General features: G+C 41.0%; 1 protein-coding gene across 3 annotated transcripts in view; it reads left to right on the top strand.

Annotated features, from left to right (window-relative positions):
- The window catches only part of LOC144602277 (voltage-gated potassium channel KCNC1-like), a 45,033-nt gene extending 28,220 nt beyond the window's left edge, over positions 1-16,813 (top strand). The window contains exons 2-4 of one of the 3 annotated variants that reach the window (XM_078415182.1): positions 3,099-4,032; positions 9,609-9,806; positions 15,686-16,813. In XM_078415182.1, coding sequence (XP_078271308.1) covers positions 3,099-4,032; positions 9,609-9,806; positions 15,686-15,735 — 1,182 coding nt within the window. In that variant the 3' untranslated portion in view covers positions 15,736-16,813. Of the gene's footprint in view, positions 1-3,098; positions 4,033-9,608; positions 9,807-13,347; positions 15,162-15,685 lie in introns of those variants that run through there. The other 2 variants (XM_078415181.1, XM_078415180.1) reach the window with 2 other exon arrangements.
- The last annotated feature ends 1,865 nt before the right edge of the window (positions 16,814-18,678 follow it).

Genomic DNA, 18,678 nt, shown 5'->3' with positions numbered 1-18,678 from the left:
TATCATATCACTGAGTTTCAGTTCTGCCACCGCTGCTTAATGACCACAAGAGTCCATTTGACCTTGTGTATTTGGATGAAATTTAACGGCATTACATATCCTTGAGTACTCAGACCAGAGATGACAAGGACAGGAAAAATCAGATTTCCATTTGAATCTTCCATTTGAATTTTTAACATTCCCCTTCCCTCCCTCCGTGCCCTCTTCCTTCACCCTAATCATTTAACTAGTTCAACAGTTCACCACATTGTATCCCTCTTGAGATCACACCTTCTCTAGCCAACAATGTGCCCACCAGGGCACCTCCTCTGCCTGAGGTCATTTGTTGCCGGCCCTGATTGTTCCTGGTCTTTTCTCACCACCAGCTCTTCGCCCCCTACTTTCAGTGTAAAGAAAGGTCCCAACCTGAAACGTCATCTGTTCTTCCTCCAGAGATGCTGCCTGACCCGCTGAATTACTCCAGCACTGTTGTCTATCATCCATTTAAATTAACCTGGAATCACATCAGATCTACACTGGTTCAGAATCAGAATCAGAATCAGAATCAGAATTACCTTTATTGTCATCCAAAAAAAACAAGTCTTTTGGACGAGATTTCATCACCCACAGTTCATCAGTAGCTCAACTGGACCAATGTACGAGATTTTGTTTTGAATATTTAGAGAAATTAAGTTGATACAATAATTTAGCATCCACATCAAGATTTGCATTGAAACCGCAAATGTTTACCAGGATGGACATAGAACATGGAACCCAGAACAGTGCAGCACAGCAACAATCTCATCTGCCGGCATGTGGTCCTTTTCCCTCTATTCTCAACCTGATTATGTATCCGTGTAAGTGTCTCTTAAATGTTGTTACTGTGTCTACCACCTCCCCCAGCAGTGAGTTCCAGTCACCTTCCACACTGTAAAAAACCTACCTTGCACATCTCTTTTAAACTTTCCTTCACTCACCTTAAGCTCATGCCCTCTTGAGTTTGACATTTCCACCCTGTGAAGTCTGACTATCTACTCTATCTATGCCTCTCATCATTTTATATACTTCTGTCAAGTCTCCCTTCAACCTCTGGTGCTCCAAAGAAAACAGTACAATACAATCCAGTTTGGTCAAATGAATACTCTCCCAGCCAGGCAGACTGTTAATGGTGAGGTTACCTGGCTTGGAGAGTATTAAACTGAGGCACAATTAGAGACTGCAGCATCTGTGGAGAGAAAGGGATAGTCGATGTTTTGAGTCGCGGTCTTTACCATGGTGGTGGGTGAAGGGCCAGTGGGAAAGTACATTATGCAGAATAACATCATAGGATTGATGGGATAATACAAAGAACAATTCTCAGAACTCTAGCAACTTGTGGTTACAAAATTACCCCAAACACTTTTCAAAAATGATTGATTATTGATTGATTCTTGGTCCAGTATTTATTCAATGTGGTGACACATCAAAGTACACAATTCGCATGGGTTTCCTTGATTTGCCCATTTTTTATTTGCATTGGTAGAGACATTTTGGAATAGTTAACCACATAAAATCTCTCTCAAACTGTTGAAAAAACAGCTGAGAACAAATTGATCTGTGGGTGAGAGGTGGGATGGGGGAGGTGGTGATGGATCTGGAGAACTCCTCAGTCTAGGACGGCAGACATTCTATGTGATGCATCACCGTGTGAGAGTACGTCCAGAACAGACTGTACCGTGTGGAAGGACCTGGATGTGTTGCCTCACAGCTGCTCTATCTGAGAACGATGCCTTCAGTAAAGGATATTACGTGGCCCTACCTCTAACTTCACCTAAATGATTGTATTCACAGCAACATCAAAGGAACAACTTTGGCGCAGTAATGTTCCCACTAATTAGATGAAGTTTCACTATATTTGAGAAAGGGAGGGAGAATATTATCCCAGTCACCACCACCTCGACTGGGCACACTGAGATAATACAGTGCAGATAGACACAAAATGCTGGAGCAACTCAGCTGGTCAGGCAGCATCTCTGCAGAAAAGGAATAGATGATGTTTCGGTTCGAGACCCTTCCTCAGACACTGCACAATAGTTTATTCCTTGTCCAATTGGATCCCCATCAGTTATCATCCACTTAAAGTGACAACTGGTCTACCTAAGGAAGTTCTCTATCACAGACTTTTGTGACTCTTTCCTCTACATTGGTGGCTGCATTACCCCCACATCTTTTATTTGGCATGGAATCATCCAGCACAGAGAGAGGTCATTTAGTCTGTCATGCGCCATGAGAGCATCATTCAAATAGACCCATTGCCCTGGTTTTTCTCTACTTCCCTGAAAATGTTCCTTCTCAAGCATACATTTGGAAGCTGCTATTAGAACTGTTTCCCTCTCAGACTGTGTATTGCAGATTAAAATATGAACTTGCTGCATAAAAATAATATCTTCATCTCAGTGAATGACTCATGGTTTGTTTTGCCAATGTTCTTAAATATCTAGACATAGACATTCCTCCAAGAGGAAATAGTTTCCTTCCACCTACTCTCTCAAATAATTTCAGAACTTTGAAGATCTCCAATGAATCATCCCTTGACTGATAATGTGAAGAGTGACAGATTTTCTAGTTCCTTTCCAGAGCTGATAGATCACACCCATTATTATTATCCATCATATCTCATGTGCATCTTTCCAAGTCCTCCCAAGAGTGGTGTCAAGAATTAGATAGAATATCCCAGGTTAGCTCTAATCAATTATTTATTTGACTTCATTCCTTCTCTTCCATGACACTTGGCAAAAGTTCTTTGATTTTTAACTTCAGTTACTACATCTTCTTGCAAGGTATAACTAGCTTAAAAACAGGCTGGGTATTGGAGTGTGTGCTAGGATGGAGAGCATTGATGGAATAAATTTCATGTCACTGAAGTGGGGCAGAAGGTTGAGCTGAATCTTATGTCAATAATGAAAATAGGAAGGATAAAAATTGCCCCATTAGACGATGTTGTGTTGTTGCTTGAGCTTATTTTGGGCTTCAACGGTTGGTTGGGAATAATGAAATTTACCTATTTACAAAATACTTCATTTATAAACAGTTTCAATTCTTGGCATTAACATTTATTTCTTCTCTATTTTTCTTCACAGTACTGTGCTTTTGCTTCGCTTTTCTTCATCTTGGTGTCAATCAGCACCTTCTGTCTCGAGACCCATGAGGCGTTCAACCCAATCGTTAACAAAACGGAAATTATAAGGAGTGGAAATGAAACCCGGACGGAAACTAGGCAGGAAACAGAAACTGAAGCTTCCTTAATGTATATTGAAGGAGTCTGTGTGGTATGGTTTACGTTTGAATTTCTCATGAGGATCACTTTCTGTCCAAACAAAGTGGAGTTTATCAAGAATACTCTCAATATCATAGACTTTGTGGCCATTTTGCCCTTCTATCTGGAGGTAGGACTCAGTGCTTTGTCTTCCAAAGCTGCTAAGGATGTGCTGGGCTTCCTGAGAGTGGTTCGCTTTGTCCGAATCCTGCGAATCTTCAAGCTGACCCGTCATTTTGTAGGACTGAGAGTTTTAGGACATACTTTGCGTGCAAGCACCAATGAATTTCTGCTGCTCATCATCTTCTTGGCACTTGGCGTCCTGATATTTGCCACCATGATCTACTATGCCGAGAGGATAGGAGCTAATCCCCATGACCTGAGAGCCGATAAACACACACACTTCAAAAATATTCCGATTGGATTTTGGTGGGCCGTAGTAACCATGACTACACTTGGCTATGGAGACATGTATCCTAAGACATGGTCGGGCATGTTGGTAGGAGCCCTCTGTGCTCTTTCGGGCGTGCTGACCATTGCTATGCCTGTCCCTGTCATTGTCAATAATTTTGGAATGTATTACTCCTTAGCGATGGCCAAACAAAAATTACCAAAGAAGAAAAAGAAGCATATACCGAGACCGCCCCAGCTGGGATCCCCCAATTATTGTAAATCTGGTGTAAACTCTCCACATCACAGTACACAGAGTGACACATGCCCACTCGCTCAGGAAGAGATTTTAGAAATTAACAGAGCAGGTAGGAAACCTCTTAGAGGAATGTCCATCTGACCCTCGAATGCCTCCTTTGCACCTACCCCTGGTAGTCATTTTATATCTCAACCAGCTTTGGATTTCTGGAAAGGCAGCACATTTAAGCCATGCTTGTGTTTTGTATCAAACATCCTCTTAGTAAGCACGTTACCAAATAGAGTGCAGCCAGTCTGGTAAACTTCTATTTGGGAATGAAACCATGCATTGTCGAGGTAACTTAAGAACACCAGGTACATGTGCAATTGGAATCATCTGTTAATTACAGATTCTGACGGGTTTTTTTGTAAAGAAAGAACAAAAACTATAGACGATTTGTATCTGACAATGACTACCAAATCCTACTACATTTCCTTGAGGTATTCAGCATTATTCATATCTTATTGGTTATTAAACACCAGAATGAAGTATTATCATCCATCAGGTGGATTTAGGACAGAATGTGTTCTCATTTGATCAATTGTGGGGATCAAGGTTGAGATAAAACTGTAGTTTATGTATATAAGAAAATATGATAAATTAGGACAAAATCCCAGGCTAAATTGAGGCCCTTGGATTCTAAATAATCTGGAGCCAAATAGGCTCTCCTATAGAAATCTTGCTGCATGAAAATATAAACAAAGATAGGCTTCAAACTCCTAGTAAAGTAGTAAGTAGTAAAAAGTTTTACTCCTAGAAAATAACTAAAGTATTTCACTTCAGACCATAGTTGTTGCTCTGTAAATATACTTCATGTTGCTCTAACAAATCTGCCATGTATTATGGTAATAAAATAGCTTAGTATAAGTGTACAAATAATACTATTAATAATAATAATAACTTAATGCAAGAAGAATCCACTTTCCCTGCTGTTTCTGAGTGAATTAGCATAAAATAATTGTGCATTTTAGTACAAAAATGTTTAACTCTTTCAATGAGAGAAATATACTCACATAATCACATCAGATTAAGATGTTTCTAACACCTATTTTAGTATTAAAGACTTTTAGTCTAAACTTGCTATTTGTATACTAATGGACGCATTTAAAATAAACAGGTTAACACCAGCATTAAAAAAGAAGTGTCAATCAAATGCTTTACTTGTGCGTCTGCTAATATCACAAAGAGTAATGTCTTATGTTGCCATTTCAAACAGTCTTCGAAAGAAACATCAAAATATAAATAACGAGAAGTTAATGTTAGTATAGTTAGCAATGAACTGTGTTTCTGAAAAATCAAGTTTATAATTGCAGATGGCAAAGTTAATGCAACCCTAACATATTTCTCTGTTCTCTTTGTAACAGAGAAGTTAACTAATTAATTTAAACCAATTTCTGTCAGCATCAAATTAGCAGAGAGAAGGCAAAATGAGTACAGGGAACAGAGTAACACCGTCAACAATAATTTTTACTTTATTGATTAAAATTCACTGTATTTTGAAAATGTACCTTTCTCTAATGTGTTTAATAACTGTTTTGGTAAAACAATGTTTCTGTGGCAATTAGCATCAAGAGTCCTACATTGTCTACCTTGCGCGCTAGGATTGTTGGGCAACACGATAGACAATAGACAATAGACAATAGGTGCAGGAGTAGGCCATTCAGCCCTTCGAGCCAGCACCGGCATTCAATGCGATCATGGCTGATCACTCTCAATCAGTACCCCGTTCCTGCCTTCTCCCCATACCCCCTCACTCCGCTATCCTTAAGAGCTCTATCCAGCTCGCTCTTGAAAGCATCCAACAAACTGGCCTCTACTGCCTTCTGAGGCAGAGAATTCCACACCTTCACCACTCTCTGACTGAAAAATTTCTTCCTCATCTCCGTTCTAAATGGCCTACCCCTTATTCTTAAACTGTGGCCCCTTGTTCTGGACTCCCCCAACATTGGGAACATGTTTCCTGCCTCTAATGTGTCCAATCCCCTAATTATCTTATATGTTTCAATAAGATCCCCCCTCATCCTTCTAAATTCCAGTGTATACAAGCCTAATTGCTCCAGCCTTTCAACATACGACAGTCCCGCCATTCCGGGAATCAACCTAGTGAACCTACGCTGCACGCCCTCAATAGCAAGAATATCCTTCCTCAAATTTGGAGACCAAAACTGCACACAGTACTCCAGGTGCGGTCTCACCAGGGCCCGGTACAACTGTAGAAGGACCTCTTTGCTCCTATACTCAACTCCTCTTGTTACGAAGGCCAACATTCCATTGGCTTTCTTCACTGCCTGCTGTACCTGCATGCTTCCTTTCAGTGACTGATGCACTAGGACACCCAGATCTCGTTGAACATCCCCTCTTCCTAACTTGACACCATTCAGATAATAATCTGCCTTTCTATTCTTACTTCCAAAGTGAATAACCTCACACTTATCTACATTAAACTGCATCTGCCTTGTATCCGCCCACTCACACAACCTGTCCAAGTCACCCTGCAGCCTTATTGCATCTTCCTCACAATTCACACTACCCCCCAGCTTAGTATCATCTGCAAATTTGCTAATGGTACTTTTAATCCCTTCATCTAAGTCATTAATGTATATCGTAAATAGCTGGGGTCCCAGCACCGAACCTTGCGGTACCCCACTGGTCACTGCCTGCCATTCCGAAAGGGACCCATTTATCCCCACTCTTTGCTTTCTGTCTGTCAACCAATTTTCTATCCATGTCAGTACCCTACCCCCAATACCATGTGCTCTAATTTTGCCCACTAATCTCCTATGTGGGACCTTGTCGAAGGCTTTCTGAAAGTCGAGGTACACCACATCCACTGACTCTCCCCTGTCAATTTTCCTAGTTACATCCTCAAAAAATTCCAGTAGATTTGTCAAGCATGATTTCCCCTTCGTAAATCCATGCTGACTCGGAATGATCCTGTTACCGCTATCCAAATGCTCAGCAATTTCGTCTTTTATAATTGACTCCAGCATCTTCCCCACCACTGATGTCAGATTAACTGGTCTATAATTACCCGTTTTCTCTCTCCCTCCTTTCTTAAAAAGTGGGATAACATTTGCTATCCTCCAATCCACAGGAACTGATCCTGAATCTATAGAACATTGAAAAATGATCTCCAATGCTTCCACTATTTCTAGAGCCACCTCCTTCAGTACCCTGGGATGCAGACCATTCAGTCCCATCAGTCTACCCAAAACCATTTCCTGCCTAATGTGGATTTCCTTCAGTTCCTCCATCACCCTAGGTTCTCCGGCCCCTAGAACATTTGGGAGATTGTGTGTACAAAGGTGATTTTCTAGAAACATGGGCCGACCCCACTTCAAGCCCACTTGTCTCTTCAACGCAGCCCTTTTACACGCCTCTGTATTTGAAAATGTAGCAAAGGAAACAGTGGCACAAATAGGCCTTGGAGTAACCCAGTGGTCAGACAGCATCCCTGGAGAAAATGGATATGTGGCGTGTCAGGTTGGGAATCTGATCTCACCAGTCTGAAGAAGGGACCCAACCTGAAATGTCACCTATCCATTTTCTCCAGGCTTGCTGGCTGACTTGCTGAGATACTCCAGTACTTTGTGACTTGTTTTGTAAACCAGCATCCACAGTTCCTTGTTACTACAAGAATAGGTCTTATGGCTTTTCAACCTTCTGTGCCGCAAAATCTCATCTTGGCTAATCCCAAGCCTCAAATTCACTTTGCTGCTTGATCACAGTATTCTCTGACTTAATGTGAAAAACAACTATTATTCATCTTTCAATAAATTTAAATCTGAGCATTCAGGTCTTCAGAGATAAAGATTTCCAAAGATTTCTAATCTTTGATATGAACAATCTTTTTCTTGCTCACTAAAACACAGCATTTCCTTTCCCATTCACAACAGTTTTTTCATTTTATACATACTTACACCATTTTAATCACCATATTTGGTAGGTGTGGGTTTGGAAGAGAGATTTATTCTTTTCATTGTAACTATGATTACACAAGGGGGTCAATATTGCATCCTATAGCACAACGCCCCTGTGCATTGTAAGGTACAATTTCATCAGAAAATCCTTCATGAAGTTTGTTTTAGGATTTATTGAGCACTCTGCCAAGTTTGGGATTTTTTGTGTGAGCTCTCTGCATCTAATGCACTGAGGCACAGCAGCATCCAAAACCATGAAATGTGCATTCAGGCATGCATGTTTGGTTTACATGCACACATGCATGGCTGCGACTTTGGCAGACTTGCGGCCTGTTTCATTGTAGCTTAAAGGAACCGAGACTGGAGGTTTGCTTCACAATGGAGTCCACTATTAGAGTCTTACTTTAGGAGATCCACTAAATTAAAAAGCTTGCCCCTCACTATTCCCAAACTGATTGTAAGACCGACCCCTCAGCTCACGTTGAGTATAACCTTGACTCCTCCAATCTCTATAAACACCAATCAACCCTCACCATACCCGTGGATTTGACAGAGGAAGGGGCATTGAATGTGGAAGTTTGTAATAGTTGGTTCCTTCACATAATTGCAGTTGACCTATTGTTCTCCACTTGTTTCACTTGATTATTTGAATTGATTGAAAGATACAACAGACCCTTTGGACCATCGATTCCACGTTGACCATCAATGCACTTTCACGTCAACTCCCTACAGACTAGGGGCAATTCACAGAGGCCAATTTACCTACCAAACCATACGTCTTTGGGATGTTGAAAGAACCCGGAGCACCCGGAAGAAAATCATGCGATCACAGGGGAACATACAAACTCCACATTTCCAGGCCCCCACTACCCTCTGTGTGAAAACTTGCCCCACACATCTCCATTAAACTTTACCCCTCTCACCTTATAACAATGCCCTCTACTCTTGGACATTTCCACCCTGGGAAAAAGGTTCTGACTGTCTACTGTATCTATGTCTCCCCTCAACAGCTGTACTTTAAGTCGCCAGCTGTACATCCAACATTCTGTAACTGTAAAACTTTCCCTAGAAGCCAATGACTCTGAATTAGGTTGGCAATGGACTTTGGTAAAGGATGCCTGTGACTAATAGACCAGACTATTGTTGCCTCACGCCACATGATAAAGTGCTGAACAAGTGATTCAAAGCTTGTCATCTTTAAAACAAATTGATCATACAAGGTGTTGGAATCTTACTTACAATTTCAGCCTTCAACAAACTCATATTTTGATATTCTCCCCTCTGCACTAAACCTGATGGCCACACAAAATAGGCTTGGTTTAATCTTCTTGATAGCAGTCTCATACTACAGAGACTGCATTAAAGTAACCACTGTACAACACATGAATCACCGTAACTAATATCTATGTTTCTGTACCAGCCTGTTGTTATAGAATGTTGTCTCTCTTTCATAAAGTGATGTTCATCTGTTCCATGCACAATGGGAGTAGTTACTTTTGCTTAGAACTGTTGAAATCTATCTCTCACAATTTTGGTGCCGTTGCTTACTATATTTACGTGATATTATTTGCCAGTGCAAAATATTTTATTGGCTGAATGTGCTGCCTCTGGAGTAACTTTAGTTGATTGCATAAAGCGTTACAAACCATAGATTCTGCTAACCTTTAGTAAGAGACACAAACATAGTACTTAGCATTTCATTCAGCTTTTGCTTGTATATTTGAAGATTTTAAACAGAACGGTGATGCAGCAAATGCAGCATTGGCAAACGAAGATTGTCCTCATATTGACCAGGCATTGACGCCTGAAGATCACCTCCCCTTCACTCGTTCTAACACCAGGGAGAGGAATGCCAGAGACGGGCCCTGCTTCCTCTTATCAACCGGGGAATTTTCATGTCCACCCGATGGAGGGATAAGAAAGGGTACGTAACACACAGGCAAGGTAACCTTATAGGTATATATATCAATCTGTTAATCTAGTATTGCTAGGATATACAGCTGCATTGGGGAAAGGTTTATCATGGATTAATAAGCAATGCTTAGCTGTGTAGGGTAATTGTCTATGAAATTCCATAGAGATTTTAGAAAGACGCTAAGCGCCATAAATTAAAATGTAGAATTTCATTCAAGTCCTCTCACTGGTGTATTGTATGTATATATATGTATATATATAGATCTATACATAGAGACAGTATTATCCAAACCATACCATTGGTGTGGTATATAGGAGCTTCATGTGCCATTTCTGATGGACAGTCTTCTATAGAGCAAACTTAATATGTAAATATAATTTATAAAGTAAAGTAAAGTAAAAGCCAGACTAAAAAAAAATGATCACAACACTTTCATAAGAAAGTAGCTTGAAAACCTCAGCTAAAATGATCTTTGTAGCAAAGTGTTGAATTTGATTCCGTATTGGACAGATTGGCTAAAGAGTAATTCACTAGTGTGTTTCAATGTCAGCATATTGTTGGCCCGTGGAAGTGTGTTTTTACCAGCATGGACGATGGAAACCTTTCAGCTTAAATCCATCCTGTATGTGTTCTTGTAGATCTGTTCAATGTTAAGTTCTTGTGCATGTTTGAAATGGAATTGGTTGCATGTCTAGTCTTTAAATGCTTCAATGGACTTCAGAATAGTATCAAATTGGCATCAAAACGAGACCAATTCCTACTGACATGAAAGACTAAAGAGTTCCCAGGCATTCTTTCAAGCCAATTCCTACATTATGTGGGGTGAGATACCATATCAAACACATAATCTTATTTCCACAATCTAAATATGAAGCTCTGGCATTTCCTAATTTGAAAGCAGAGAATTGTCATTTGGAATGGAGAAAATGGGGAAAGGAGGTGGAAGTAGCATCCAAATATCCTATAAAGCATTTGAAAATAAATTAAATTGTGAATTAAGCATGATTAAGCATATTAAAATAATTTGGTGAGTCAGCTAGTTAACCACATTTTAATTCTTCTCTTGTAATAAAAAAGACAAATGTTATGACTTTGGCCTGGCTTATCTATCCGGAGCAAACTGAACATTGGAGTTCTATTGTGTAGGAAAATAGCTGCAGATGCTGGTACAAATCGAAGGTATCACAAAATGCTGGAGTAACTCAGTGGGTCAGGCAGCATCTCAGGAGAGAAGAAATGGGTGACGTTTCGGGTCAAGACCCTTCTTCAGACTCAGTTCTATTCGTTGACTTAATTTGATATGTTTTCAATTGGCTTTTATTGTCCAGGTCTGAGAAAGCTGAACAACTGGAATGAATAAACTATTCAATATCTTGCTGATTAGTTTTATATTAATTAAAGACTAACCTAGTGCCTTGTATATCTGAGGTATTTATTACCTAGCACAAACAGAGTGATTCCTTTCACAATCTAAACATGAAACTCTGGTATTTCCTAATTTGAAAGCAGAGAATTGGAGAGTTGCCAAAGGGGAAAGGAGGTGGATGGGAAACATTTGATGGAGAGAGAGTATTTTGGCACAGTATTTGCTGGCCTTTCACTTCTACTTTCCCCTGGATTCAAACCAAACCTCGACCAACATGTTTAAAGTCTTCTCCCATGGTTGGTTGATACGTTGACACTTCTGGGTAAAAATAGGAATTCTGTTCCAAAACTCATCTCTAATTTGGTGGTTTCACATGCTGGAGTGTATAGGAAATGGAAAGCTTAGGTTTCTGTGGTTAGTGCTCAGATGAGTCTATGGGGTTAAGCTGCAGCAACATTTTACATTACTATACCTGAATTGACAATGCTGAATACAGGTAGTGCTGACTGGATCGTACTGGCTCTTCCACACTGGCATCCCTCTTCCCCACTGTTCAATATGTACACATCGAATTTGACTTGAAAGGAGTGCACAAGAACCTCTGAAAATAATTTTCCACTGATATCCCTACTGAGCTAATGCTGTTTCTATGGGAATTGTTTGGAATAATTTCAATTAAGCCTGGCTCCTAACAAATAGATTCTTAAAAAACATGTTGTCTTTCTCATTTTACAAAATGAAACTCCCACTTGCTGCTCCTTGATGCTGACAAAGTGGGCTCCTAGACGGGACAAAGTGGGCTCCTAGACGGGACAAAGTGGGCTCCTAGACGGGACAAAGTGGGCTCCTAGACGGGACAAAGTGGGCTCCTAGACGGGACAAAGTGGGCTCCTAGACGGGACAAAGTGGGCTCCTAGACGGGACAAAGTGGGCTCCTAGACGGGACAAAGTGGGCTCCTAGACGGGACATCTACATGATTGTGCATCTCCTTAACTATTTTCTGTATTCCTTGTTTTTTTAATAAAAACGTAGTTTTAAAACAGTATTTCTCCATCTGGAATTCCTCTCTGTATTTGAATCTCAAAAGACCGTGTTTCCCACCTTTTCCAGACATGCAACTTCTGTTCTAGAAACTGGATTGTCAACTCTAACAGCACCACCAGTCACAAAGTAATTTTCGTTTGGGCAAACGTTCTCCCACCTCATGTGATAAAAGGCCAACTGCTTCACACCTTCAGACTATAGTTAATGTACAGTAAGATAAATAAATGGAGAAAGAAGTTGATGCCGGCTGTTAGACAGCCGAAGCTGAGTGGACACCAAGTGCTGGTGTAACCCAGCGGGTCAGGCAGCATCTCTGGAGAACATGGATAGGTGATGTTTTGAGTTAGGACCCCTCCTCAGACATTGTTATTTGGGGCAGAAGAAAGCTGGAAGAGAAGCCAGGCTTTGTCCTTCCCCTCCTCTCTTCCAGCTTTCTTTCCTCTCCCTACTACAATCAATCTGGAGAAGGGTCCCGATCTGAAACGTCGCCTTTCCATGTTCTCCAGAATGCTGTCTGACCCACTGAGTTACTCCAGCACTTTGTGTCCTTTTGTGTGAACTAGCATCTGCCGATCCCTGTTTCTACATAGAAGCTGGGTGGAATTGGACTTGGCAATTGATTGCGATATGGTTAGATTTTGCTTGCTTGGTCGCTATTCTTTAATTTGGAATCCTTGACTGAAATATTGCCGTCCCATGGATGACATGGACATGACAGTGTCACCATTTAGTAACCCATTAGATGAGCTGAAGAGGTCATTTGCCCTAAAACCAACAGTGCTGTACTCCAAAAATTATAAATTGAACCATAAAAAAACAAAATAAAAATTAATAGCTTGGAGTAACAGATTGCTGTCTAAAGTGACAACACATCCAAAAGAACATTCACATCCGATACAGCCTTTCACATCACCTGAGATATTTCCTAGCAATCAATGCCTGGTGAAATAAGAGTTGTTAGCTTAGGGATGTAGAATCAATCCCTGGTATCCACTTCTCTTTGTCTTTCATTAACAGTGATACTACTCTGAGCATTCAAGTGCATGGAGATGCTTTATCAGACTGGCAATGATGTAAACTCATCATTATCCATTCTATTGTTGATCCAATGCTGTACTTTGCATTTTTCCTACATAAAGGTTTTGAAAACTCAAGGAGCCTAAGCAACAGAGCTGGCATGAGCAGAAATATACTAAAATTGCCTTCAGTGTCTTCTTCGCTCTACAGCTCTCCTTGTCCATTGAGGCTTTCTCCGTCTCCCATACCATCCATTTTATAGCATGGATTAGTAGCTGAGAATGGTCCAAAGCTTTAGTCCTACAGCCTGTACTGTCTTGCATAAAACCAGGTAATAAGCCTGAAGATTGCATGTGTCTAGTTAGCACTTTGCTGCTGGTGATTCTACTGTTGACATTAGGTGGGACAATCCTCGATGATTTCTAGATGGGATCACTCAGCCACATGATGCCACCAGTGGTCTGTATGCTACATGTGTTTGGCGCGTAGATGGAAATAATGCAGTTACATGCAGTTCCCAATAATTGATGATCTCGCCCATGGCTTTGGGCATACAGTTGTCCACTCGTGAAAACGCTGGCTCTCTTGGAAATGGGTAACGTTTGTGTTTACTGGTGCACCAGGTCAACGTCTGAAGATTTCTTTCTCAGGATCTTTTATGCCGCATGGCCCTGAGGGAGTTCAGACAAACATGCGGTATGTGGTGCCGTTGCATGGAAGCCAAACTGATTGCGAGAAATACTCTGTAAAGGTCCCAGTTAACTTGGGGTGCATGCGAAGGTCTTTAGAAGAAGGACACTGCCCTCTCTGCATGTAGCTATATATTTTTTTAAGCAGAAACAAAATGCCACGTTTATGTTGAAGGGCAGGGGAAGGAAGGTCAAGTATTCATTGTATTCTTTACATGCAGATTTCTGCAATCGCAGCCCTGTCATTGCTAAATATATGCCAGCAGGGGCAGTCAGAGTAACTTAATGAGCTGGGACAGAATTGGACGCTCTGTGGGTAATTATCTGCCCACTGGGAACATTTCAAGAGAAGAAGACCCACCTCTTTAGGACAAGCAAAATTACTTCAAGCCACAAAGGCTTCCGAGGACCATTGTGTGATTTGACCCAGAATTGTTGGCTCTATAAAGCCAAATGTTTCCAAACAAAAGGTAGAAGATTTGTAATTTGTTTGATAGCATGAACTGCATGTTATAGAAACTGTAATTCTATGATTAACTTTTAAATCAGAAGTTCTATTTCCTTCCAAGACATTTTACTTTTACAAAACTTTGATGTGATCACATTGTAAGAATTAATTATATTTATTTGCATTGGATAGCTTTTTTTGTAATTATTCATGAAACAGTGCAAGATTAGAGAAAAAAAACCTGTATATAGATGGTGATTGGTCATATTGACCACTCATCCGTGTTTTAGACCTCCATCTGAAACAAGCCGTTAAACCATGTATTCAGAAAGCACCGGCACCTGTATATGATTAGGTTGGCATGCGAGTAATCTTGTGTTTTCTGAACATCCTATGTATCTATAAATATTAACTCTTCATCCAGATGGTCTTTGCCTCTTTGCATTTACAAGTGTATATTTCAGACTTGCAGACTCTAAATTAGGAAGCGTGCAAACCCTTCTACAGTATCAATTTATCCGCAACGTTTTCCAAGGCAGGACTACCGGTCTAAGTCAGCGAATGACTTCACCCAATTTGGTCTTCTTAAGTTGGAATCAATACTTCAGCACTGTATGCAATTTAGTTCTGAATCCGTGCATGCACAATATAATATGCAAAACAAAAAAATTCGAGCATGAAATAAATTTTGTATTAAATCAGCCTTTGTCTGCATGGATTGGTTTATTTTTGTTTTTTCTAAATTGATGTGAGTGCTATATTCCCTGTAGTCTCCAAGGGCAAATCAAGAGGGTCAGACTGGAAACATCAGGTGCTTGGCTCATTTTCAAACAATGGATGATGAATACCGGGAGTCAGTGCTCTTCGACAGGCTGGGGAAGCTGTTACATCAGTAGAGCTTAAAAATCATAAAATCTATCTATAATTTAAAAATATGTTTAATTATAAATGTTATTATTGGAAAGGTAATGTAGCCGCCACAAAGTGCAGAATCCTTCTTGAGGAATGATTTCTGCCACACATTTTCTGCTAATGATATCCAACTTCACTTCAGGCTTTTTTTAACCTGATGATATTGGATGGAGACAGAGGTGAATTTTACATCTTGATAATACTGCCTGGAATCAGCGGAGAGGGCAGTGTGGTGTCTTGTGTTTAATGGGAGACTGGGTGAAGATTTTGTTTTTCCTGTTATTTAAAATAACGTGGGAGACAAACCAATCACACAGTCGGCCATTTTAACATAAGCCGCCCAGCGGGGGAAAGGTTGGTTGGGTCAGAGGTTTTATAGTTCACCCCTGTTTTATACTTATCTGCCTACAGATATACAAGGGAGGACCAACCTTGGGGAAATCAGAAGAAGACAACAGTAGGACTAGCACTCATCTCCCTCTTGGATCAAAGGATTAACAGCATCTTGCAAAGCCAATTTGGCCTAAAGGGACGATTGCTTATTCCTGCTGAGTGCTGTAGTGAGTTCATAGAAATGGAACCTCCTTGCTATTGTGGTTGGTCAGTAGCAAAAGGTTGGAAGCCATTCTCCCTGATCCAGGCTTCCCAGAGACAGAAGTTAGAATTTGGGAATGTTCATTGTTTAAGTCGGGTACTGTGAAGGATTATGCCATGGCCTGAGTCTACCCTCAGGGATATCAAAATGTTGCAAATAATTCAAGTAAAACTGGTGTGAGGTGAAAGGGAACACAAATTAGCAATATAACACTTAAGCACCATACTGCAAGACAAATAAAATATACTCCAATCAGGGGATTTGCAGGCATGTGTTCCCCCTTGGGGGTTCCACATTTAAACAAGAGGCAGGGAATAAGGCGCTTCCTCCCACTGATGCATTAGATTTCGTGCTGCCAGCTGAGGTGTTGTGTTCAATAGAGAGAGATATCAAGCTATTTTTTGATGGGCCAGCTGCTTACCTGAAACAAGTGTCTGCAGGGAATCAGTTTGCTTTGCTTTAGGCTGAAGCAGATCACGCAGCCTGGAGACCTATGGTTCAGTAGTCAGGTAAGTCATAGGAGCAGGCGTTTGATTTGTGCTCGTCAAAGGGACTTGAAGTCACTTTGTGTCTCTCACATGTGGGGCATAGGCTCAAATGCACACTCAGGTTATTTGAGAAACTGCTTAGAAAAATTGCTGTGCCCTATGATCGGTATTGGGGCATCAGGTAAGACAACGGGTCGACAATGACCACACCAACACACTCCTGGTGGGGTAAACTCAAGTGAAAAGGTTTATTTATAGGGAAGGACGATAGTAACGAGAAGGTCCAGCTGTACGTGAGGGTGCAGTCTCTCAATGTCCGTGGGCAAGTGAGGGGGTCTCTCCCTCTCTCTCCCTCTCTCTCCCTCTCTCTCCCTCCCTCTCTCTCCCTCTCTCTCCCTCTCTCTCCCTCTCTCTCCCTCTCTCTCTCTCTCTCTCTCTCTCTCTCTCTCTCTCTCTCTCTCTCTCTCTCTCTCTCTCTCTCTCTCTCTCTCTCTCTCTCTCTCTCTCTCTCTCTCTCTCTCTCTCTCTCTCTCTCTCTCTCTCTCTCTCTCTCTCTCTCTCTTTCTCTCTCTCTCTCTCTCTCTCTCTCTCTCTCTCTCTCTCTCTCTCTCTCTCTCTCTCTCTCTCTCTCTCTCTCTCGCAGCATTTAGGGAGTAGGCGTCATCACAGTATTTTGTTTCAGATCACTTCATCTTGTATACTTGCATATTGAACATTTTTAAAACTTCTACCATGTGAGATTTCTTGCAAAAGGAATATGCCAGGGATCAGTTTGTATTTACCGTAGGTATCGTCTTTTCCTGTCTTTTCCTGATGGTGCTTCTCTTGTTGGGGAACAGATCTGTGCAAACAAAGAACAGTTTGGAATATCACACGTGTGACCTCATGCACGGAAAGCCTGGGGATATCTCCTATTCATTCTCATCCTCAGCCACCATCACAAACACTTGCTACACGTCATCTCTTGATCTTAGTTGACCTTTTCCTTCCCTGATGCAGGGACATTAAAGTCAACTTCACTCTGCAAATGCAGTCACTGCTGAACCCAGCTAACTGAGCAGGAGCTGAATCTGGGACAAGCTCAGCTGTAGAAAAAGAAACAGAGTTCATGTTTCCGATTAAAGATCTTTCATCAGAATTCTGCTTCACTCTCCATAGATGCTGCCTGACCTGTTGGGTATTTCTAATATTTCCTGTTTTTATTTCTTAATTTCAGAAGCTGCATTTATTTTGTTTACCAATGAAATCTAGGACAATTGTTGCTGTTTGTCTTGAAACAATAAACCTCTGGGGTTGCAGCTTGCTCAATAGGTACATCTCAGCAGTTAACTCAGCAGTGCTCAGGATAGATACAAAGTACTAGAGTAACTCTGTGCATCAGGCAGCATCTCTGGAGAAAAAGGATGGGTGACGGTCTGAAGAAGGGTCCCGACCCGAAACGTCATTATCCTTTTCTCCAGAGATGCTGCCTGACCCGCTGAGTTACTCCAACACTTTGTATCTATCTTCAGTATATACCAACATTTGCAGTTCCTTTTTGCACTACGTTGTGCTCATTTGGCTGATGCCAAATCAGGCGCAAGACTCCTCCAAAGTTAATGGGAATGGGCAGAATCATAAATTGAATCTAAATCAAAATAATGTTTTTTTTAATGCTATGTAATTAAAATTTGATTTTTCAATGAGTGAAAGATGAAAAGGGCCATTATTGGGTCATGTCTCAGAAAATTCAACTGTTGTGAATCACTCTTCTAAAGTGATTTCCATGTCCGGGCCATGCAGGATAGAACAATTTTCTTTATAACGCCAAACTAAATGGAATTCGACTACACAGTATGACTTATGCAATCCAATAAAATCAGATAATACCATAGATAAACACAATCAAACCAAATTCATGTGGCCCAACTTGCTCAGTGCTGAATTCAGAGTTTTGCAAAGAGAGTGAAACAGTTGGTAGTACCAGCCCGAATACCCCAGTTTCACCTACGGCCACTCTACCCTGTGAGTCCTCCCAGCAGTAACACCTGCTGACTTCTATCTTCTGATTCACCTCCTCATTCCACAGTATGTCTTGATCTTTCTCCTCCTTCCAAATAATATTGTTGGCGTATCACAATCCTTCTCAGACCAATGCACCACCTCATATATTGTTGCTGGTAAGTCCTAATTCTTCTCCCTTTAACATCATGTAAACAATAATGGAGGTGAATCCCAATCCTTATTCTTCACTGCTCCCATAACCCCTTCAAAGAAGAATGGCAGAGAGTCTCATTCCATTGTCTCACTGCTCCACACCCGACTTTATCCCCACCATCCCC

Source organism: Rhinoraja longicauda, chromosome 18, assembly GCF_053455715.1.
Source record: "Rhinoraja longicauda isolate Sanriku21f chromosome 18, sRhiLon1.1, whole genome shotgun sequence".
Classification (NCBI taxonomy): Eukaryota; Metazoa; Chordata; class Chondrichthyes; order Rajiformes; family Arhynchobatidae; genus Rhinoraja; species Rhinoraja longicauda.
Note: the sequence above shows the minus strand (reverse complement) of the source record. Positions and strands in the feature narration are given on the sequence as shown.